Genomic DNA, 24,919 nt, shown 5'->3' with positions numbered 1-24,919 from the left:
TACCGCCTCTCTTTCTTCCTCAACATTTAAAAGTTCCTCAAAATATTCTCGCCATCTACCTAATACCTCACTCTCCCCATCTACTAACTCCCCTACTCTGTTCTTAACTGACAAATAAATACTTTCCCTAGGCTTTCTTAACTTGTTTAACTCACTCCAAAATTTTTTCTTATTTTCATTAAAATTTCTTGACAGTGCCTCTTCCACTCTATCATCTGCTCTCCTTTTGCACTCTCTCACCACTCTCTTCACCTTTCTTTTACTCTCCATATACTCTGCTCTTCTTATAACACTTCTGCTTTGTAAAAACCTCTCATAAGCTAACTTTTTCTCTTTTATCACACCCTTTACTTCATCATTCCACCAATCACTCCTCTTTCCTCCTGCACTCACCCTCCTATAACCAAAAACTTCTGCCCTACATTCTAATACTGCATTTTTAAAACTATTCCATCCCTCTTCAACCCCCCCACTACTCATCTTTGCACTAGCCCACCTTTCTGCCAATAGTTGCTTATATCTGACCCGAACTTCCTCCTCCCTTAGTTTATACACTTTCACCTCCCTCTTACTTGTTGTTGCCACCTTCCTCTTTTCCCATCTACCTCTTACTCTAACTGTAGCTACAACTTAATGATCCGATATATCAGTTACCCCTCATTACTTACCTTAAAATATTTGTAGTCTTAATGTAGTGAGAGATGAGTAAACAAGATGATTACATGAGAGTGTAGAAGGTTCACTGAGTTTTGTAAATAAACCAGTTATTATTGTTGTTACCATCCTGGACACGAATGGTTTTTGTTTACTCCGTCAAGCCGACTGAAAAACATCTCTTATTTATGTTAATTTATATGTTTATATGTTACATAGTGTGTTTATTATATAATATTAATATGGCATCTTCAAGACTAATAACACACACTTAGTGATTTTAATGTGTTCCTGCACACCAGCACAGGCACCAGATGTAGAGTTTAAAGCAGTTAAGTTCAGTGACAGAGCTCTGCCTATCTTCTGCAAGGTATGTAAATGGTGTATGTACACCAGTTCATTGTACATTATGGTTTTCTTATGATCTAATGTAGTTTGTCTCACAAACTACATTTTCTCTTACACAGTGGACCCTCGGGTAAAGGCTTCATCGGTTAGCACCAAAATCGGCTAACGGCTCGTTTTGGCATAAAAATATTGGCTCGGCTAATGCCAAATAACTTGGCTAAGGGCTTTTGTCCCAAACGTGTCCATGTGGACTGAGCAGGCCTGGCCACTCCGTGTACCAACAAGTGTGCCATTATTTACAAAGCCAGTGAGGACAATTCCCCGTGTACCTGCGATATATTTTGTATTATTCCAGTGTTTTTAGTGTTTGTAACTGCTAAATGAGCCACCAAGGGCCCCAAGAAAGCTTCTAATGCCAACCCTGTCGTAAAAAAGGTGAGGTGTAGTATCGAATTAAAGAAAGAGATAATCGCAAAGTACAAGAGTGGAGTGCGTATCTCAGAGTTGGAAAGGTTATATGACAAACCCCATTCAACCATTACTACTATCTTGGCCAACCAAAAGGCAATCAAGGAAGCTGTTGTTGCGAAAGGTGCAAGTATGCTTACAAAACAGAGATCGCAAATACTCGAAGATGTGGAGAGAGTGTTGTTGGTGTGGATAAATGAGAAACAATCATCGGGAGATAGTGTTTCTCAGTCAGTAATATGTGAAAAGGCAAGGCAGTTGCATGCAGATCTCATTAAGAAAATGCCTCCGAATAATACTGCTGTTGATGAATTTAAGGCCAGCAAAGGCTGGTTTGAGAGATTTAAGAATGGTAGTGGCATACACAGTGTGATAAGGCATGGCGAGGCTGCCAATTCTGACAAAAAAGTGGCTGAAAAATATGTGCAGGACTTTAAGGAGTACATAGACACTGAAAAATTAAAACCCCAACATACAATTGTATGGTCCAGTGGATTAAGGTATCATGAGTTTTTGCCCACCATGAGGAAGGCCAAAGCAGCATGGGTTTGAGTCCTTGGCTAGTTGCAGTGTTGTTATTGATCAATACCACTCATTTGTGGGCACAATAATATATATATATATATATATATATATATATATACAGTGGACCCCCGGTTTACGATCAGCTCCCAATGCGACCAGTTATGTAAGTGCGTTTGTACGTGTATGTTTGGGGGTCTGAAATGGACTAATCTAATTCACAATATTCCTTATGGGAACAAATTCGTTCAGTAATGGCTCCTGAACATACTTCTGGAATGAAATAATATCGTAAGCCGGGGGTCCACTGTATATAGTATATATATATATATGTATGTTGTGCCGAATATGTAAAACTTGCGATCTTGGCCTATATAGCAACGCTCATCTTGCCATAGGACAAGTGAAAATTTGCATATGCAATAATTTTGCTAAAATCATTCTGAACTTAATGAAAAAAATATATTTCATTGTGTTTGTTTAGTATTAAATTATTGTAAACATATTTAAAATATATTTAGTTGAGTTAGGCTAAAATAAATTGCTCTTGTTATAATAAGGTAGGCAGGTAAAATGAAAGGGGGTAAGGCAGCCGGGATTGATGGGATAAAGATAGAAATGTTAAAAGCAGGTGGGGATATAGTTTTGGAGTGGTTGGTGCAATTATTTAATAAATGTATGGAAGAGGGTAAGGTACCTAGGGATTGGCAGAGAGCATGCATAGTTCCTTTGTATAAAGCAAAGGGGACAAAAGAGAGTGCAAAAATTATAGGGGGATAAGTTTGTTGAGTATACCTGGTAAAGTGTATGGTAGAGTTATTATTGAAAGAATTAAGAGTAAGACGGAGAATAGGATAGCAGATGAACAAGGAGGCTTTAGGAAAGGTAGGGGGTGTGTGGACCAGGTGTTCACAGTGAAACACGTAAGTGAACAGTATTTAGATAAGGCTAAAGAGGTCTTTGTGGAATTTATGGATTTGGAAAAGGCGTATGACAGGGTGGATAGGGGGGCAATGTGGCAGATGTTGCAGGTGTATGGTGTAGGAGGTAGGTTACTGAAAGCAGTGAAGAGTTTTTACGAGGATAGTGAGGCTCAAGTTAGAGTATGTAGGAAAGAGGGAAATTATTTCCCAGTAAAAGTAGGCCTTAGACAAGGATGTGTGATGTCACCGTGGTTGTTTAATATATTTATAGATGGGGTTGTAAGAGAAGTAAATGCGAGGGTCTTGGCAAGAGGCGTGGAGTTAAAAGATAAAGAATCACACATAAAGTGGGAGTTGTCACAGTTGCTCTTTGCTGATGATACTGTGCTCTTGGGAGATTCTGAATAGAAGTTGCAGAGGTTGGTGGATGAATTTGGTAGGGTATGCAAAAGAAGGAAATTAAAAGTGAATACAGGAAAGAGTAAGGTTATGAGGATAACAAAAAGATTAGGTGATGAAAGATTGGATATCAGATTGGAGGGAGAGAGTATGGAGGAGGTGAATGTATTCGGTTATTTGGGAGTGGACGTGTCAGCGGATGGGTCTATGAAAGATGAGGTGAATCATAGAATTGATGAGGGGAAAAGGGTGAGTGGTGCACTTAGGAGTCTGTGGAGACAAAGAACTTTGTCCTTGGAGGCAAAGAGGGGAATGTATGAGAGTATAGTTTTACCAACGCTCTTATATGGGTGTGAAGCATGGGTGATGAATGTTGCAGCGAGGAGAAGGCTGGAGGCAGTGGAGATGTCATGTGAGGGCAATGTGTGGTGTGAATATAATGCAGAGAATTCGTAGTTTGGAAATTAGGAGGAGGTGCGGGATTACCAAAACTGTTGTCCAGAGGGCTGAGGAAGGGTTGTTGAGGTGGTTCGGACATGTAGAGAGAATGGAGCGAAACAGAATGACTTCAAGAGTGTATCAGTCTGTAGTGGAAGGAAGGCGGGGTAGGGGTCGGCCTAGGAAAGGTTGGAGGGAGGGGGTAAAGGAGGTTTTGTGTGCGAGGGGCTTGGACTTCCAGCAGGCATGCGTGAGCGTGTTTGATAGAAGTGAATGGAGACAAATGGTTTTTAATACTTGACGTACTGTTGGAGTGTGAGCAAAGTAACATTTACGAAGGGGTTCAGGGAAACCGGCAGGCCGGACTTGAGTCCTGGAGATGGGAAGTACAGTGCCTGCACTCTGAAGGAGGGGTGTTAATGTTGCAGTTTAAAAACTGTAGTGTAAAGCACCCTTCTGGCAAGACAGTGATGGAGTGAATGATGGTGAAAGTTTTTCTTTTTCGGGCCACCCCGCCTTGGTGGGAATCGGCCAGTGTGATAATAAATAATAAAAAAACTAATAAGGTTAGGTAAGTTTTCTAAGATTCTTTTGGTGCAAAATTATAAATTTTTACATTAACATTAATGAAAAAAATAAATCTTTAAACATATAAGAGAAAATTTTAGAAAGAACTTAATTTTAAATGAGTTCTTGCTAATTGACCAGTTTTACATGTTCGGCACGACATATATACGTATATATATATATATATATATATATATATATATATATATATATATATATATATATATATATATATATATATATATATATATATATATATATATATATAGGATACGAACTTAATTCGTTCCAGAAGGCTGTTCGAGTGCTGATACCAAACAAATTTGTTCCCATAAGGAATAATGTAAATTAGATTAATCCATTTCAGACCCACAAAAATACACTTACATAAATGTTCGAGATTTGAGCAGTTCGTGTCCTGAGGTACCACTGTGTGTATATATACATACATATATATTTTTTTTTTCAACAAGTCGGCTGTCTCCCACCGAGGCAGGGTGGCCCAAAAAGAAAGAAAATCCCCAAAAAGAAAATACTTTCATCATTCAACACTTTCACCTAGCTCATACATAATCACTGCCTTTGCAGGGGCGCTGTGTACGTATAATATAGATGGGGTTGTAAAGGAAGTAAATGCTAGGGTGTTCGGGAGAGGGGTGGGATTAAATTTTGGGGAATCAAATTCAAAATGGGAACTGACACAGTTACTTTTTGCTGATGATACTGTGCTTATGGGAGATTCTAAAGAAAAATTGCAAAGCTTAGTGGATGAGTTTGAGAATGTGTGTAAAGGTAGAAAATTGAAAGTGAACATAGAAAAGAGTAAGGTGATGAGGGTATCAAATGATTTAAATAAAGAAAAATTGGATATCAAATTGGGGAGGAGGAGTATGGAAGAAGTGAATGTTTTCAGATACTTGGGAGTTGACGTGTTGGCGGATGGGTTTATGAAGGATGAGGTTAATCATAGAATTGATGAGGGAAAAAAAGTGAGTGGTGCGTTTAGGTATATGTGGAGTCAAAAAACGTTATCTATGGAGGCAAAGAAGGGAATGTATGAAAGTATAGTAGTACCAACACTCTTATATGGATGTGAAGCTTGGGTGGTAAATGCAGCAGCGAGGAGACGGTTGGAGGCAGTGAAGATGTCCTGTCTAAGGGCAATGTGTGGTGTAAATATTATGCAGAAAATTCGGAGTGTGGAAATTAGGAGAAGGTGTGGAGTTAATAAAAGCATTAGTCAGAGGGCAGAAGAGGGGTTGTTGAGGTGGTTTGGTCATTTAGAGAGAATGGATCAAAGTAGAATGACATGGAAAGCATATAAATCTATAGGGGAAGGAAGGAGGGGTAGGGGTCGTCCTCGAAAGGGTTGGAAAGAGGGGGTAAAGGAGGTTTTGTGGGCAAGGGGCTTGGACTTCCAGCAAGCGTGCATGAGCGTGTTAGATAGGAGTGAATGGAGACGAATGATACTTGGGACCTGACGATCTGTTGGAGTGTGAGCAGGGTAATATTTAGTGAAGGGATTCAGGGAAACCGGTTATTTTCATATAGTCGGACTTGAGTCCTGGAAATGGGAAGTACAATGCCTGCACTTTAAAGGAGGAGTTCGGGATATTGACAGTTTGGAGGGATATGTTGTGTATCTTTATACGTATATGCTTCTAAACTGTTGTATTCTGAGCACCTCTGCAAAAACAGTGATAATGTGTGAGTGTGGTGAAAGTGTTGAATGATGATGAAAGTATTTTCTTTCTTTTTTGGGTCACCCTGCCTCGGTGGGAGACGGCCGACTTGTTGAAAAAAAAAAAAAAAATGTGCATGTATAATGTATACGTATTAGAGTTGATTTCCTCTATTCTGTTTATTTCAGTATACAGTACATTACTGTATAAACATTTAAAAATATACCAGAAATGTTATAAATGGTGCAAAGGTGACATTAAAACAATATCAAAGATGGTTGACACAAACTCACTACCATTATCTCATACTCCTCACTTAGCGACGAATTTGTTTAACGATGTGGTCTCAGAAACAGAGCTCCGTAGTTAAGTGAGGAGAGGCAGTATGAGTACAATAATTTCAATTTAACCCTGAAATTACTTGTGTACTGTATAAACGTGAATGCTTAAATTTCAATTCTAATTCTTGTAAGATTTAAGACTTTTCTCTTATTTTAGCAACTGCTGTCCTCGTTGCTCTTCTTACTACCAGAAAGCTTTGGCGATAGCATGTGGAGCCGCAGCTATGCTTGGTCTGTTTGCTGTTCTTTCCCTTTCCAATAATATTGGTGATCGCCAAAAAGGTGAGTTTGTAACTGGTTCAGGAGTATATATACAGTGCCTGTATTAGATTTTATTTGTGTATCTTGCACTGTAAGTTAGCTGCATGTAATAATTTTCACTGGAATTTTATCTTCAAAATGGTACCTGTAGCTAGTTTAATGTTTGACGAGATGGTAGAACATAAATGTGTACCTTCTCTTTAGGTAAATTAGTTTTGTAATAAAGGTTATTTGTAGTAGTACCTGAGATCCATGTATGATGTGAATATGCAGGGAATAAGGAGTGTAAAAATTTGAAGATAGTCGATGAGTGGTTGAGACAGTTTGTTCATCTAGAAAAGACAGAGCAAGAGTGGGTGATCACAAGACTATAAACTTTGGGTGGATAGGAATTGTGGGGGAACATTCCAGTTTAAGTTTCAAATGGTAGAGGTTTGAGTGTGCAACTCTGACCCCTACCATTGCATCTCACAGCTCCAGCTTTTGTGGTACATCTATTCTCATACATCTCAAACCCATAGTCTCTATACTTAAGTCTTAAATGTATGATTGTTAATGACCTATGAATTTGTTAATCAAGTGGAGATTAGTAATTTTGTGGTTATGTTTAACTATAAGGTTAAATTTGGAAAATTAGGCAGCTGAAATTAAGTTCTGGATTTGAGAAATACAGTACATACCTGCATGGTGAAGGATGTTTGGAGGCTCATTTAAACTGGCGAGTGTTTATAGCTTTGGGGTCACTGTAATTGTAGTCTGCAATAATCTTCTGAAACTAAGCTAAGTTTCAGTTGTTGCTTACAGTGAGCAGATAGTCACCAGAAAGTTTCACATTGTGGAATCAAGTACCATTCTGTCAATCAAACCACCCAGGACTATTTGATATAATGTATATTTTGTATTTTGTGAGCATATTTATAAATATATTTCATATACTGTAGGGAAGAATGCCTACACTTAGGACACCTTTACTGAACAAATTTCAGTCCTAGGACTTTGATCGTGTACTTGAAGTGATCAAGGTCCTGAAACAAACTTGCAATAAAGGTGTCCTAAATGTGTAGATTTTTCATTTCCCTCAGGTAGTCAGCAGTCATTTGTCTTACTATTGTAGAAACCTTTTAAACATGCATGCACATAAAATAAAACACTAATTATTTTAGTGGTTAAAAATAACGGTGTGTGTATTCTGGTGAAATAGATTTATCTGTTTGATCTGTTTGCCTTGGATATTGTTTGTTACACACTAACAAGTGCTGTATATGTAGTGTATGAATTGGACCTTTGCTAGCATAAAATGAGATTATTGTTGAATTTCTATGAGGGATATTTCTGCTGTTGTATTCATTACTCTTATCTACTGACTTTGGTAAAATATATAACTAAAATGGGCAGTGCTATTGAGCAAAGTTCCAATTTATGAAATCCCCAAGAGTTTGTTTACAATAATAGGTTGGTTTTACTTGACACTTTATTCTTAGGTAATGTGTCAGATGACTGTGCCCCTGAACATTCAGAGAACATTGGTGCTGATGAAGACACTCAAGGGAGCACACCATCTTATACAAACTCAACAATGTACACAATTGCATGTGTAGACCCATCAAGTGCAATGGCAGCTGCAAGTGTTGGATCTGTAAGGAGTATTTGTGATGGCTTTGGTACAGAGAAACAGGCCAACACTACAAGTGATAATAACCAACCAGGGTCAGAAGGTGAAGGTTTTCTCTAGTATATAAAGCATGGGTCATACTAAACATACATTTTAACTAGCAATGTTTCCTTATAAGAAAGAGCATTGGTTTCTAGCTACAGTGTATATGGAGTTATGCTGATTTCTCTTCCCTCATATATGTAATAAAAATTATAATTGGATAATTTACATTAAATTACTCAAAAATAAGTTTCTTGAAGGGATGTTCTATCGATGCAATGCAAAACTGGGACACACCTAGATGCATTTCATTCTGTACATGGGAAACCCACCATTCTTGCATAATGAAATGTTGATTATTTTTCCATGGTCTTAAATTATAGGAAAAACAAATGCTCTCTTGAAAGGATGGGTTGCAGCCACACACTGGTTTAACTTTGTCATGAATTAGTAACTCAAGCTTTAGAAAACTACAATCAAAAAAGGTTCGAGTATAATTCCATTGTTTAACAAAGATGGTACAGGTAGTTGGATAATGCAGATATACAAAAGGTGAATTGAGTGTTTTGAATACTGCATGTCTTGGAAACAAATTTTATTTGTCGATACATTTAAGTGGATAAATTATTGCACTGGTAATAATTTAATTGCTTGTGTGTGTTACATTTTAACAAATTAAAATAGCATATTTTAAAATATGCTTATTTTAGTCATCATTTTCTTATGTTGAACATTAGTTATCTGTTTCTTTAGACCAATATACAGAAGTATGATATTAATGACATGATAGATCTAATCTTTTAACCCTTGCACTGTCGGTGACGTATAGGTATGGCTTACAAGTTAGTGTCAGTGACATAGTAATATGCCAAAATTCTAGTGGCTTCAGATCTAGTGGGAGAAAGCTGGTACACCTACATGTGAGAGAATGCATCTGTGTGGTCAGTGTGCGCAGTATTAAAAAAAAGTCCTGCAGCACGCAGTGCACGAGAAAAAAATCCGACTTTTTGATATAAAACGCCGACTTTGAGGTGTATTTTCGTATGGTATTTATGGTTGTATTCTCGTTTTCTTGGTCTCATTTGAGAGAATGGAAGATATATTACAGAAATAGAGATGACTTTGATTGGTTTCATGACGAAAAGTACCTTGAAATTTAGCTCAAATTAGCGGAAATGTTTGATTTTTGCCAATGTTCAAGAGTAAACAAATGACATCACCATCAAATACGTGTCCAACTGGTCAGTCCAATACTCAGTCACGAATGGAGTGACATTATTTATACAATTACAATAATGCAGTAGTCTGCATAACAGTAAATCTTCTATTTTTTATGTGAATAATAATTCAAAATGGAAAGCAAGAGTAATATGAGGGACCTGGAGACATGACTAATGAACAGAGAAAATGTTATTTTAGTGCCAGGAATGTCTGCATTGTTTATTCTGGACCCTTTTTTTGAAATTTGTGTGAAATTGGCCAAATTGCCAATTTCTGACCCCTTTATTGGGTAATTGAAATCAGTAAATAGGCAGTTTCTTGTACTCAATCAATAGAACAAATGGAGTTTTAGCGAAATAGCTATGAGTTTGGTAGATTGGAACAAAGGAATTGGCCAAAACTAGGGCTCAAAGTAGGTGAAATTGCTGATGCTCATATACCGCTGAGACCCCTAACTTTGCGAGAGCATAATTCTTTGAGTTTTTTGTCAAATTTTGTAATTTTGGTGTCATTACCATCAGGAAAAGATTCTCTATCATTTCATAAGATTATTTTTGAAAATTCTTTGACACTGAGAGCAAGTTTATGAGCAGGGGTCTCGACAGTGAAAGGGTTAATAACAAGAAATTAATCATCCAAGAAATTGGAACTACCCTTTTTTCCATGTGTTGTATGACCCTTGCACATTCAGTGCTTCCAAATTTCACCATGCATAATAATAATAAATGGGAAAACAGTATAGTGGATAAGTGACTCAGACTCAGATACTTGAGTTTTGAGCCAGTGACCGAGACAGGTCTGACATCAGTCTGACTCATAGTAATTTAATCTCAGTGTATATTATTATACTGACAAAAGAACTAAACCCATAATGGTTTTTATGCTTTTTCCACTATTTACTGCTGTAATATTTTTTTTTATAATTGCTTTCTTGTTAGCCCATCAACCACATGCAAATCCATTTCATGTTACTATATCCAAATTCTTAAGGTGTTTCTTTAGTTAAAAAATATGAAAATGCTTACTAGAATAAAAAACAAAATTGCTTTTAATTTTTTTTTTGTATGACCTTGGTTTACCACTTTACAGAGTATGCTGCTGTTCCACAAGGTCTGCGAGCTCGTGTATCATCGTCTTCGTCGTCCTCTGACAGTGAAGATGGTGCTGGTGTGTCTGTAGCATAGCTGAATAATGCAGGATAGCATATTTTATTATGGATGAAATGGATAGTTGTGATTATTAATAGTGTACAAAACTGCTGGATATTCACTAATGGATTATTATTTTGCTAGAAAATTAAGCACAGTAATATAACTTCATCTCTGCAAGTGAAGATATATTGGTTATAGAAAATTAACTTTCTTCCAATAAATGACTTTTTAATCCATCTTGTTTTAAAGGTTGACCAGTGATATATTATCAGGTTGTGACAAACATATTGAACTTTTTAATGTACTATACAAGAGGCTGCAAAACAGAGTAGACTCTTCATGATTTAAAAGCACTCGAGTTAATTTATTTAACAAAAATTCATAAATCTAATATATAACAAATAATATAAACTGAAGTGTGTTTATCATCATTCACTTTTTCTTTTAGTCTTAACCCCTGATTATTTGGAATAGAATGAACTGATGGAGGAGAACCTTGAACTTTCACAAATATAAAAGTGTTCCGATAGCACAACATACCATTTATGTTTAACTTAGAATTTATCTGAATGGATTATTCACATTATTATTTCAGGCTAATAAACTATTCTGAATTATTGTAGGTATATTACTCTGTTCATGTTGGTCAAAGATACTTAGCAGTGAAATTTATTATACAATGTTTCACCCAAACTGAGGCTTTAGAAAATATAGTACTTGAATAATACTACTATGGATGAAAAGTATAATAGCAGAGTTCTCTGCTAAAAGTATATTTGAACTTTCCAAGTTGTTAGTGTTAAGAAAAATCTTGAAATGTGTACTTTATATTATACAGCAAACTCTTAGCCAAATGAAATTATCATAATATATTGTGACAATGTTACTCTTTTGGGCTTGGTGTTTAGTTTATATTATTTGTGATAATGCATAATAGTTCATGAAGCCTTGTGACAAGAGCTGTGTTACCCTTTTGGGTTTAGCACTTTAATTTGATTATAAGATAGCATTATGTAGTGGCAATAACAGACTTAACATCTGGATACACTGCAGGAAAACACATCTGCAGCCTTTGATGTCTTATGTTGAAAATCAAATTAGCACTGACTTATAGCTGTATAACCCTTATGGGATTAATGCTTCCTCGTGGATATAATAATCAGTGTAAGATACAAGTTTTATAACCCATATGTGCTCCGGTTCCCTGAATTGAGCCCGAGTACCTTCCATCCCTCCCACATGTGCTGTATAATCCTACAGGTTTAGCACTCCCCATGATTGTAATAATTTATAACTCATACACATAAAGTGTTTTATTTCAGATATAATGTTCTGTGATAAACTAATGTAAGAGTACAGAGGTCCCTCGAGTTACGATATTAATCCATTCCAGAAATATCATACCTCAACCCCCAAAATACATGGGTTTATGGTAATTTGTTTCAGATGTCAGAACGCACCCAACTTGCCATTCCCCCCAAAAAATTTTCCAAGTACGTCTGCCTTTTATAGGCTTATGCCCAGGCAAGTGGAAGGATACGGCAGGGCAGGCCACAGCAGGCTATCAATCCATGAGATAATGAATTTCCCCCCCCCCCCTTATTCCAGGATGGTTTTGTTTCCTTTGTGATGCTTCCATCTGGTATGAATGTTCTAAATTTCTGCTCTATCTTGGTAATTTTTAGTCAAGATTATCGTAACTTTATTGTTACACTCACTTTCGGGTGTTACAATAAAGTACATTCTTTTATGTTCTCTTTTTGTATTTGATCTTGTAGGCTTCCTCAGCGGTACATATTTCAGACATTGTTTCTGTATTCAACTTTTAGATGCACTGGTGTGAGTTTGTGAACCTGTTATATTGTTAGTACTGTAATGTCAGGCTGAGAGATATGGAGGCTGCTGTATCTTACATTGACCATGTGACCCAGTGAAAAGCATCTCATGACCCAGTATTGGATCACAACCTGTACTTTGAAGAACCCTGTTCTATTGATCTAGTGTGTAGACATGTGATTTTACAAAAGGATGTACTGGACACTGACATAACCTATAAAACTTGTTCTCGTATCTTGGTTCCCAGTATAAAATACACAGTACAGTATTTACATGTATGTACACAAATCACAACAGACAGAAAATCAAGCTGATAGATCTGTTATGTATTGTCAAATGCTTGACAATGTAAAATATTTTTAGATTTTCTTTTTATGCTTCTACATTACGCAAGATTATGCTTTTATTGCATGTAGATAAATATTTGATTAGGTTTTAGTGTATTTTGTACATGTCTTGTTAGTGGACTTTGAAATATTTTATATGAATATTTTTTTTTTGCCTCTTAATATTTATTTTCCAGAACTTCCCTCCAAGGAAGATGGCTAACAGGAAAAACCTCCAGGAAGTCTTATCTAAACATACCCTTCTTGTTTATTCTTTGTCCCATATATATGTCATGATGTTGGTTACCTGCTGATCCAAGGAAATGGAACTACTCTTCCTTGGATTAAGCCTGATTATCTAACATATGCTAGGTTCTATATGACCCCTCTGGGTTGTGCTTCCCCATGATTATAATATTCATCCTTCATACGAATAAATCTTCATAAATGTTTATCTTCACTCTCAACTTACACCTTATATTTGTCCTCTTTGATCCTCCATCTATACACTTCCCTATTCTTGTACCGCTACCCATTTAGAGAAATCAATACTGAGCATAATTGAAAAATCATCTAAGAATGATTTTCTTAGTGTCGGCTCTGCCTCCCATTTCACTAGGTACTGTATAACCCTATGGGTTTGGCATATTCCATATATGATGGGTCAAATGTGACCTAACATTTGCAGAGTTTTAACACAGAGTAGATGTTCTTGAGGAACATTTCCTCACATTCCACACGAGTCATGGCACAGCACACTATGAAAGACAGTGCCCTGTGCATGTCAAAACAGGTCAAGGAATGGCTGAGAGAACACTGTCAATGTTATCCCAACAGCCCTGACATGAATCCAATAAAAAATTGTTGGAATGAAATGAAAGCAAAGCTCCATTCAAAAAAAAAAAAAAAAAAAAAAAAAAAAAAAAAAAAAAAAAGTCATAAGAACATAAGATAGAAGGAACACTTCAGGCCTACTGGCCCATGCAAGGCAGTTCCAAGTCCCCCACCGGCCCAAGCCAATGCCCCAACCTAGTCAGGTCAGTTCACATTCACTTAAGGAGCATGGCATCTGACTTAGCACAAGCTAGTCAGGTCCAACTCACACCCACTCATGTATTTATCTGACCTATATTTAAAACTATACAACATTTTAGCTTCTATGATGGTGCTCAGGAGTTTGTTCCACTCATCCACAACTCTTACCAAACCAGTGCTTTCCTATATCCTTCCTGAATTGGAATTTTTCCAATTTAAAACCATTGTTGTGAGTCCTGTCTTTGCTAGATATTTTTAGCATGCTATTTACATCCCCTTTATTTATTACTGTTTTCCATCTATACACCTCAATCATATCCCCCCTAATTCTACGCCTTTCTAGAGAGCGCAGATTCAGGGCCCTCAGTCTATCCTCATAGGAAAGATTTCAAATACATGGGATCAAGTTTGTCATCCTCCTTTGTACATTTTTGTAGATGAATGGTTCAGAGAACCGACGTGTTGATAAATTACACACATGTGCAGCTCTTGGGTATCTTTATTGAGGAAACGTTTCGCCACACAGTGGCTTCATCAGTCCATACGTAGGAGAAACTTGAAGAACAGGAGGAGAATGAGGTAATCAGTCCCTCAACCTTGAGTCGATGTGTTCAGTCCATCAAGATTGATGGACTGAACACATTTCCAGAGCATTTATATCTGTTCTGTAATATGGTGACCAAAACTGCATGATTGACTGACTGACTAAATGAAAAAAAATTTGGCATCAAAAAATGGACTTCACTTTCTTTAAAAGCTATCTGGTTCTGCCTAAGTGCCTGAAAGTGGTAATCAATAATAATATAATCAATTAAGTACTAAGCCGAAAAGGGTCATACAGCAATTGGTAATCAAATCACATGGAATCATGACCAAATATTAGAAAGTAGTGTGAAATTTGAGTATTCTTACCTTTTTATCTTTTACTAAAAAATTTTTGGAATTTGACAGACCCAAATTTGAGTCCCCTCATCCTTCATATGCAATTTTGGTTATGCCATATTTCTAATAGATGCATATTTTTTTTCTGGGTGCCTGGACATGTTGTTCAAGGTAATGAACAAGCAGACTCAGCCACTTAGTCAGCTGTTCATGGCCCTCCCAATTTCACACAGGGGCATTCCTTTCAGTGATCTCTCAACAGCACAACTGCTGGCAACAATGGTGGTCCTTGTTGGAGCACAAATTTTCTTTCAAACAACGTTTGGATTTCTAGCCATATTCCCACTGATGTGTTTGGGAAACTACTCTCTCCTGCCTATGTATCGGCCACACATGCCTCACTCACCAGCACTTCATGAAAAAGTGCTCAGCACCACTCTGCAAGGCTTATCAGGTTGCATGGTTAGTTCACCATATTCTGTTTATCAGCTAGGAAGTAGAATTTACTTCCAACTCCACTGCCTCAACTCACTCAGTCTGGCCTTGTTGGAAGTCCACCAGAAACTACCTTATTACACCAACTTTGATTTTTATTTACCTCCTGCATTCTCCCCATTTCCCACTAACCTCTTATGCTTGCATACTCCTGCCCTCCCTCCCTGCTAACTTCCACATCCACACGTTCTTTTAGCTCGTCTCTCCCTGCAGCAATATATGACCCTTTTGGGCTTAGCTCATAGTTTGATTATATTACTGACACTGACTCAACATCATTTGCAGGCCCATCATTTGTTGAGTCTGTATATAAAATATATTACATTCATAGGGAGACAAACCTGCAGGAGTCATGTAGTACCTAGAGAAATGGGAGGAAAACGGGTTTGATCCAAGGAAGGGGAGGCCAGGGTCAATTCTTTAGATCAGGAACCCCTCTCTGACATTAAAGAACCTCCTTTTAAGGAGTGCTAGTGGTTTGGGTGCCCAGTTTAAGTACTGCTGAGTGGCTGCTGAATGCTCAATCTGTAGCTCTTTGCACACACTGACTGGTCAATGCTCTCTGCCTCTGCTCAAGTTGTGCAGGCAGAGATCACCCCCAATACTGTCACCGTCTTTTTTTTTTTTTTTTTTTTAAATAGGAATACAAGAATAATTATTTACAAGGGTGCAAATGCATGTTATGTAGTCTGGCACAAGCTCATCTTTAACAGTAGGCTGCATTCTAACTTCATCTTGTGATCCATAATCATAATCCTCCTACGCCTTTGGATTTATGTGCCCCTTGCAAAGCAGCTTCTATGTTCAGTACTATTCTTTCTGACACCTACATTATACATTTCACTATGCTCAGTTAGTTATTCATTTCACTTTATACATTAATCCCCCCCCCCCATAAAAAAAAACTATTCTGCTCTCAATACCCCTTTTGTCATGCACCACTGAATGGCCAATATGGTTTACAGCTTTCCATGCACATGCAATAATCATAATACGGACCATTTATGGTTGTACTGCAATTACTGTCCTAATTTTTGCATAAAAATTAATTGTAGTATATTGTAATTATTTTTTGTTACCATACTAGAATAATAAATTGCTTCAACTGATTTATTACAGAATTTCTAGATTTATTTAAATGCTTAGTTTTTTAATTTTTATAAGATATATTGTACTGCACTGCACTGTACTTTTATTAGATTGTCTGTGATATTCTGTACCCACAAGGTAGGTAGGTGCCTTTATGAGGGGGGTTCTTGAGCCAATGAACTGAACCTAATTTACCTTTCCTTGGATCAAACCTGACTGACTACCATTCCCTCAGGCGCTGTATAACCCCTATGGGTTTAGCGCACTCTTCCCTCTGAATGTAATGTGATGTTTTACACTGAAAATGGTGACTATAAAAATATCTTTATTTTATATTTAATAAATGCACTATAATAAAATCAGCTTTTAATTCAGTACCTTTTGTGATCAGGTTTAATAAATTTTTTCAATATTATGTAAAATAATTTTGCAGAGACAAGAATACACTTAAGAAAGTAGTAACTGATGGTAACTAAGTTACACTGACAATATTTATCCTTCGATACATTTACTGTGTACCACTGATGTATGTCTAAAACAAGGTACGTATGTGCCCTCAGAACCACTGTTGTTGTAGATTCGCTGGTACATTTGCCAGCCCAGGTCTTTTCCAGATGGCGACCCTGCCAACTCGGAACCATCGTACAAAATCTACTCTGCTGTTGGTACAATGTCTGTAGATATTTCATGAACAGAACTTAGGACACAAGTAAGGAAGTCAAAGCTAAGGAATAAAGGAAATGATGGTTTTTAAAGAAGTTAGAAATAAAAGATAAGAATTGTGCTTTTGCTGGGAGGGCATCGAGGTCCTGCAAGCGAGTGAAACCATGAAACGGTATTTTGGCAAGTATATGACAAGTTAGTGTTCATTTATGAAAAAGGAATCATTACTTTTTTTATTTATAAGTGACAGTAGAAAACAAGTCTTCATCTCGTGTTCCTGGCAAAAGTGAGCTGTACCAAACTTATACAAAATTACTTTTCTTCAACAGGGATTATGACCAAATTGATAAGCATATCAGATGCTGCTGCTGCATATATGGTTTGGTGTACAAACACCTGTGAATTTCTTTAAAAAAAAAAAAAAAAAAAAAAAAAAGGCACTTGGGAATAAGAAAATCCCAAATTATCAATACCCATGACCAGTTTTGAAGGCTCTTCCACCCTTGCAATACTGGAAAGAAACAGCATAAAATACCTACATGAAACAAAAAGACATGCAATATAATGCAATCAATCCTTTTATTGATGACATTTTTGTCATTGTGGTCTTTATTAAGTCACAACTGTTTGTGGCTTGATATAGCCCACTGTGTGGAAAAGTCATCATCAGTGAAGGAGTGTATTATACTGTGTTTGTTTCCCCTTCCTGTATCTTTGATCGAGTTCAGACTTCCTGGGCAATCAGGTTGTTGTTGCTAGTAGCACACAGACCCCACTACAACCATAACAGCTACACTAGACTTGCCAGCAAAAACCTCCTACCATTAGAAGCAACATGCATAATAATTTCCATTATCTTTGCCAATATGGTAAAAAATAACAGTTCCTCTCATAAATCCTTTCAAAAGGGATTGATGCCACTGAGGAGTACTTGATCCAAGAAGTCTGAGCTACCATGTCCTTCAATCAAACCTGCCTATAAGAGGGATGTTTCTGAGTTGTGTAAAGGTACATGTGAAGTGTGGGACACAGCAGAAGCAAAGATTTAGGAGTAACTTTGAAGATTGTGATATTGTGTTCTGATGGAGTGGGATTGAGAGCTAGAGGGTTATGAGAAAGACTTGTAGGGTTGCGAGAGTAGCAAAGGTGAGGGAACGAGTTGCCCGAAGAGTGCGCCCCAGATGTATGAGTATGAGAGAGGTAAAAGAGTGTGAGAATTATTGGGAGTGGAAATTACTAGGATGTAAGAATTACTGGGGTATGGGAATTACTGAGGGTGTAAGACTTATTGGGAGTGGAAATTACAGAGGTGTAGGAATTACTGAGTAGTAGGAATTACTGGAGTGTGGGTGAGAGTTAGAGGAGTGTGAGAGTTATTGGGTTGGAGATGTGTTATAGGGATGTGGGAGAGAGTAAAAGGAGTGCAGGAGTAATAGAAGTGTGGATTGAGTTATAATGGTAATGAGAGATGAATAGCACCCACAGAAACTGAAACTCAAGCACTGGAAAGTGGCAAGTGGTTCCTGGAAGTAAACTGCATCATAACACGAAGATAAGATAACACACGCAAGAAGCTGGAACTCCTTAACAGATAGTGTGGATCAGAACCTGGAGTTGAGTTCACCTTTAATAATAACAATAATAATAATAATTATTTTTACATGTGCAAGGTACAGGTCCAGCTGACATCAATGACATACTACTAGTATACAGAAAGCCCCTTGAGGGACTTAGGTTAATTTTGTCCCAGGATGCGACTTGAGGTTCCTAAACCTGTATTCCCTGGAACGCAGGCGGGAGAGATACATGATTATATGCACCTGGAAAATCCTAGAGGGACTAGTACCGAACTTGCACACGAAAATCACTCACTACGAAAGCAAAAGACTTGGCAGACGATGCACCATCCCCCCAATGAAAAGCAGGGGTGTCACTAGCACGTTAAGAGACCATACAATAAGTGTCAGGGGCCCGAGACTGTTCAACTGCCTCCCAGCACACATAAGGGGGATTACCAACAGACCCCTGGCAGTCTTCAAGCTGGCACCGGACAAGCACCTAAAGTCAGTTCCTGATCAGCCGGGCTGTGGCTCGTACGTTGGTTTGCGTGCAGCCAGCAGCAACAGCCTGGTTGATCAGGCGCTGATCCACCAGGAGGCCTGGTCACAGACCAGGCCGCGGGGGCGTTGACCCCCAGAACTCTCTCCAGGTAAACTCCAGGTAAACTAGACTGGAGAATACACTAGACCTCATCTTCACAAACAATGATGATCTGATAAGAAATGTCACCATATCAAAAACAATATACTCAGATCACAACATAATTGAGGTTCAGACATATATGCGTGGAGCCCCAGACCGACATAGTGAGATTAGTCACGAGGGAGCATTCACCAAATTCAACTTCAATAACAAAAACATAAAGTGGGACCAAGTAAACCAAGTCCTAACCGATATAAGCTGGGAAGATATACTAAGCAACACAGACCCCAACTTATGCCTAGAACAGATTAACTCGGTGGCACTCGATGTATGCACAAGGCTTATTCCTCTAAGAAAAAGGAGGAGTAGATGTAAAATAGAAAGAGACAGGCGCTCCCTTTACAGGCGACGGAAAAGAATAACAGAGCGGCTAAAAGAGGTCAATATATCTGAAATGTGTAGGGAGACACTGGTCAGAGAAATAGCAAGCATCGAACTTAAGCTAAAGGAATCTTATAGGAGTCAGGAATCGCAGGAAGAACTAAAAGCCATAAATGAAATCGAAAGAAATCCAAAGTATTTCTTCTCCTATGCCAAATCAAAGTCGAGAACAACGTCCAATATTGGGCCCCTACTTAAACAAGATGGGTCCTACACAGATGACAGCAAGGAAATGAGTGAGCTACTCAAGTCCCAATATGACTCAGTTTTTAGCAAGCCGCTAACCAGACTGAGAGTCGAAGATCAAAATGAATTTTTTATGAGAGAGCCACAAAATTTGGTTAACACAAGCCTATCCGATGTTATCCTGACGCCAAATGACTTCGAACAGGCGATAAATGACATGCCCATGCACTCTGCCCCAGGGCCAGATTCATGGAACTCCGTGTTCATCAAGAACTGCAAGAAGCCCCTATCACGAGCCTTTTCCATCCTATGGAGAGGGAGCATGGACACGGGGGTCGTCCCACAGTTACTAAAAACAACAGACATATCCCCACTCCACAAAGGGGGCAGTAAAGCAACAGTAAAGAACTACAGACCGATAGCACTAACATCCCATATCATAAAAATCTTTGAAAGGGTCCTAAGAAGCAAGATCACCACCCATCTAGAAACCCATCAGTTACACAACCCAGGGCAACATGGGTTTAGAACAGGTCGCTCCTGTCTGTCTCAATTATTGGATCACTACGACAAGGTCCTAGATGCACTAGAAGACAAAAGGAATGCAGATGTAATATATACAGACTTTGCAAAAGCCTTCGACAAGTGTGACCATGGTGTAATAGTGCACAAAATGCGTGCTAAAGGAATAACAGGAAAAGTCGGTCGATGGATCTATAATTTCCTCACTAATAGAACACAGAGAGTAGTCGTCAACAGAGTAAAGTCTGAGGCAGCTACGGTGAAAAGCTCTGTTCCACAAGGCACAGTACTCGCTCCCATCTTGTTCCTCATCCTCATATCCGACATAGACAAGGATGTCAGCCACAGCACCGTGTCTTCCTTTGCAGATGACACCTGAATCTGCATGACAGTGTCTTCCATTGCAGACACTGCAAGGCTCCAGGCGGACATCAACCAAATCTTTCAGTGGGCTGCAGAAAACAATATGAAGTTCAACGATGAGAAATTTCAATTACTCAGATATGGTAAACACGAGGAAATTAAATCTTCATCAGAGTACAAAACAAATTCTGGCCACAAAATAGAGCGAAACACCAACGTCGAAGACCTGGGAGTGATCATGTCGGAGGATCTCACCTTCAAGGACCATAACATTGTATCAATCGCATCTGCTAGAAAAATGACAGGATGGATAATGAGAACCTTCAAAACTAGGGAGGCCAAGCCCATGATGACACTCTTCAGGTCACTTGTTCTATCTAGGCTGGAATATTGCTGCACACTAACAGCACCTTTCAAGGCAGGTGAAATTGCTGACCTAGAAAATGTAGAGAACCTTCACGGCACGCATAACGGAGATAAAACACCTCAATTACTGGGAGCGCTTGAGGTTCCTAAACCTGTATTCCCTGGAACGCAGGCGGGAGAGATACATGATTATATGCACCTGGAAAATCCTAGAGGGACTAGTACCGAACTTGCACACGAAAATCACTCACTACGAAAGCAAAAGACTTGGCAGACGATGCAACATCCCCCCAATGAAAAGCAGGGGTGTCACTAGCACGTTAAGAGACCATACAATAAGTGTCAGGGGCCCGAGACTGTTCAACTGCCTCCCAGCACACATAAGGGGGATCACCAACAGACCCCTGGCAGTCTTCAAGCTGGCACTGGACAAGCACCTAAAGTCGGTTCCTGACCAGCTGGGCTGTGGCTCGTACGTTGGTTTGCGTGCAGCTAGCAGCAACAGCCTGGTTGATCAGGCTCTGATCCACCAGGAGGCCTGGTCACAGACCGGGCCACGGGGGCGTTGACCCCCGGAACTCTCTCCAGGTAAACTCCAGGTATACCAGTCCACTAACACCCAGGTACCTATTTTACCTATAGGTGAACATTGGACAACAGGTATCATAAGGAAACACATCCTGTTTCCACCCGTACTGGGGATCGACCCCCGGACCACAGTGTGAGAGCTGTGTGCTAGGGATCGAGACGGATACGTTGAACACAGTTAGGGACTGAAGTTTTGGCGTTCTGAAACCACTTTGCAGTACTCTGAAGCTGCCTCAAGTGCTCCTTCTGCTTCAGTGCTTTTAGACCGCCTTGCAGTACCCTGCCAATGGTAGGATATACCGACTGGTATGTAAATAAAACACGATATGCTGTTTATAGCATCCTATTGAGAAGTTTCGTCCACCAGGGACTAAACGTCTGCCCATCAACGCCATAGTGTTTATTTTTATAGCTCAAACTCAAACAGACCCAGGAGCTTGACGTAAACCACCTAAAACACAGATAGAGACTTGGGTCTCGAGACACTCCCCAGATAAGGGAGCCAAACACACAAATAACCTGCACATAGAAGAGAGGAGGTTACGACGACGTTTCGGTCCGACTTGGACCATTTACAGTCACATTAACGAGAAGTGGAGCAGGACAGGATTATATAGGCAGGAAGAGGTGGTGGTGGTGGTAGTAGTAGTAGTGGTAGTAGTAGTGGTGGTAGTAGTTGTGGTTGTAGTAGTAGTAGTAGTAGTGGTTGTAGTAGTAGTGGTTGTAGTAGTAGTAGTAGTGGTGGTGGTGGTGGTAGTAGTAGTATCGTAAGATAAGATAAGATTTTGTTCGGATTTTTAACCCCGGAGGGTTAGCCACCCAGGATAACCCAAGAAAGTCAGTGCGTCATCGAGGACTGTCTTACTTATTTCCATTGGGGTCCTTAATCTTGTCCCCCAGGATGCGACCCACACCAGTCGACTAACACCCAGGTACCTATTTGCTGCTAGGTGAACAGGACAACAGGTGTAAGGAAACGTGTCGAAATGTTTCCACCCGATGACGCACTGACTTTCTCGATGACGCACTGACTTTCTTGGGTTATCCTGGGTGGCTAACCCTCCGGGGTTAAAAATCCGAACGAAATCTTATCTTATCTTACCCGCCGGGAATCGAACCCGGGCCCTCCGTGTGTGAAGCGGGAGCTTTAGCCACCGGGGTTCTTAAATGGAGATATCGAGGGTTGAAGGTACACACACTTGTTGGATGGTAACGATATATATTGTCAGACTGAGATGATGAGAAATGGAGCCCAGTCTCTGCCTGTCTTAGCCTGGATGTCTACGCCGACTGAGGGGAAGGCAGAGGTACGAACGTACACATGCGCATCCCGTGACGTCACACAACAGTCACAGGCCTAAAAGGGATCTCCTATCTAAAGCACATGGATGATACTATATGCTATGCTATATAACACAGGGATCAGCAACTATGCTGACAGCTCGGTTATGTTACGTATGTCGTCTCGACATACACTACTATCTATAGGCTGAACAGGCAGGTGGTTCTGGGCTGATTCTATACAATAACAAATTCATATATAACTTAGAATTAGTGGATGGTATCATAATGGATGTTAAAATGAATTTTACGTAATGAGTTTTAACGTAATGCATTACAAACTATACCTGGAGTTTACCTGGAGAGAATTCCGGGGGTCAACGCCCCCGCAGCCCGGTCTGTGACCAGGCCTCCTGGTGGATCAGAGCCTGATCAACCAGGCTGTTGCTGCTGGCTGCACGCAAACCAACGTACGAGCCACAGCCCGGCTGATCAGGAACTGACTTTAGGTGCTTGTCCAGTGCCAGCTTGAAGACTGCCAGGGGTCTGTTGGTAATCCCCCTTATGTGTGCTGGGAGGCAGTTGAACAGTCTCGGGCCCCTGACACTTATTGTATGGTCTCTTAACGTGCTAGTGACACCCCTGCTTTTCATTGGGGGGATGGAACAATTCATTGTACAATATGGATGGAATTGATGGATCGATCTGTATTCATGCACTCTACGGATTCTGAGGAAGAATAATTATATATATACAAGGTGAAATTAACAGCAAAGGCATCTGGTGCGCACTCACATCATTACTGTCAAATTCTCAGAATACAGAGGGAACGTGAATACGAAAAAAAAAAAATTCTGAAAAACTGATCAGTTAATAACAAACAGTTGACAACTTACTTCATCTCGGACATCTAGTTATATAGACTATGTACATTTAAACCCAATTCTGCGAGGGTGAGGTTTACATATGCAGAATGGTTATCATCTCTGGGAGGATCGAATTCCTCTGCAATGGCTAACACATGCCTTGACTGAGGGAGATCTGAACGAGTATCTACAAAAGATACTTGTGGGTTTCTCATTACTTGTCGAGTATGCAAGGAGTAACGACATTCAGGTTGGTTATCTGACTGAGTATTTGAGGTAGAGGGTACAGAGTCAAGAGGATTTTCAGCATCTGTCACATTAGTCTGGGTAGCAATATCATCAACATCGCATACTAATTTCATATGATCTAAATGCGATTCTTTGTACTTACCAGTACTAATTTCTCTAACTTTATACTTATTACCAGAGATATGTTCTACAACTCGATAAGGTCCGACAAACTTTTGATCGAGCTTAGGCATTGCAGATGTTTTGTTGAAATTTGTCAGCACTACTCTCGAACCTACTTTTACTTTTGATGGCTTAGCATGGCTATTAGTTACTCTAGTAAATTCTGCTGTTGATTTGTGAAGTGTTTCACGGATTCTTCTAAAAACACTGAGCCATGCTGGTACGAGTTGGTACGAAATCATCAGGGTTGTAATTAGGTTTCGGAGTGGAATATTACAACTCATAGGGTAAATGCTTGTCTACACCATACAATGCATAATGTGGAGTATCACCTATGGAAGCATTGTAAGCAGAATTTATGGCACATTGGACATCTGGTATGACTTCATCCCAAGTTTCACTATTGGGGTTGATAGTGGCTCTCAGGACATCAAGTACTTTCTTATTGGTTCTTTCGGCTAACCCATTGCTGGCAGGATGATGAGGAACAATGGTGGATTTAGAGATCTTGTATAAAGTACACAAATTTTCAAGAATCTCATTACAGAATTCACCTCCATTATCTGTTACTAAGGACTTTGGGGTGGTATGCCTGCAGATAATGCGTTCTTTAAACGCTTTAGCTACTGTCTCTGCAGTCTTATCTGCAATAGGAACTAACTCACAATATCTGGTGAAATAGTCTACCATAACACACAGATGTTTGTTGCCTTGGAGGGAAGATAAGATAAGATAAGA

The 24,919-nt window shown here is 39.2% G+C and overlaps 1 protein-coding gene across 7 annotated transcripts in view; it reads left to right on the top strand.

The window, feature by feature from the left end:
* Nucleotides 1-16,651, top strand: part of LOC128693894 (major facilitator superfamily domain-containing protein 12-like) — a 128,809-nt gene extending 112,158 nt beyond the window's left edge. For 6 of the 7 annotated variants that reach the window (XM_070096910.1, XM_070096911.1, XM_070096914.1 and 3 more), the window contains exons 9-11: nt 6,500-6,624; nt 8,085-8,318; nt 10,568-16,651. In XM_070096910.1, the coding sequence (XP_069953011.1) occupies nt 6,500-6,624; nt 8,085-8,318; nt 10,568-10,662 (454 nt within the window). In that variant the 3' untranslated portion in view covers nt 10,663-16,651. The remainder of the gene's footprint in view (nt 1-6,499; nt 6,625-8,084; nt 8,319-10,567) is intronic. The other variant, XM_070096915.1, reaches the window with a different exon arrangement.
* Nucleotides 16,652-24,919: the final 8,268 nt, after the last annotated feature.

This window comes from Cherax quadricarinatus, chromosome 55, assembly GCF_038502225.1.
Source record: "Cherax quadricarinatus isolate ZL_2023a chromosome 55, ASM3850222v1, whole genome shotgun sequence".
NCBI lineage: Eukaryota > Metazoa > Arthropoda > Malacostraca > Decapoda > Parastacidae > Cherax > Cherax quadricarinatus.
Note: the sequence above shows the minus strand (reverse complement) of the source record. Positions and strands in the feature narration are given on the sequence as shown.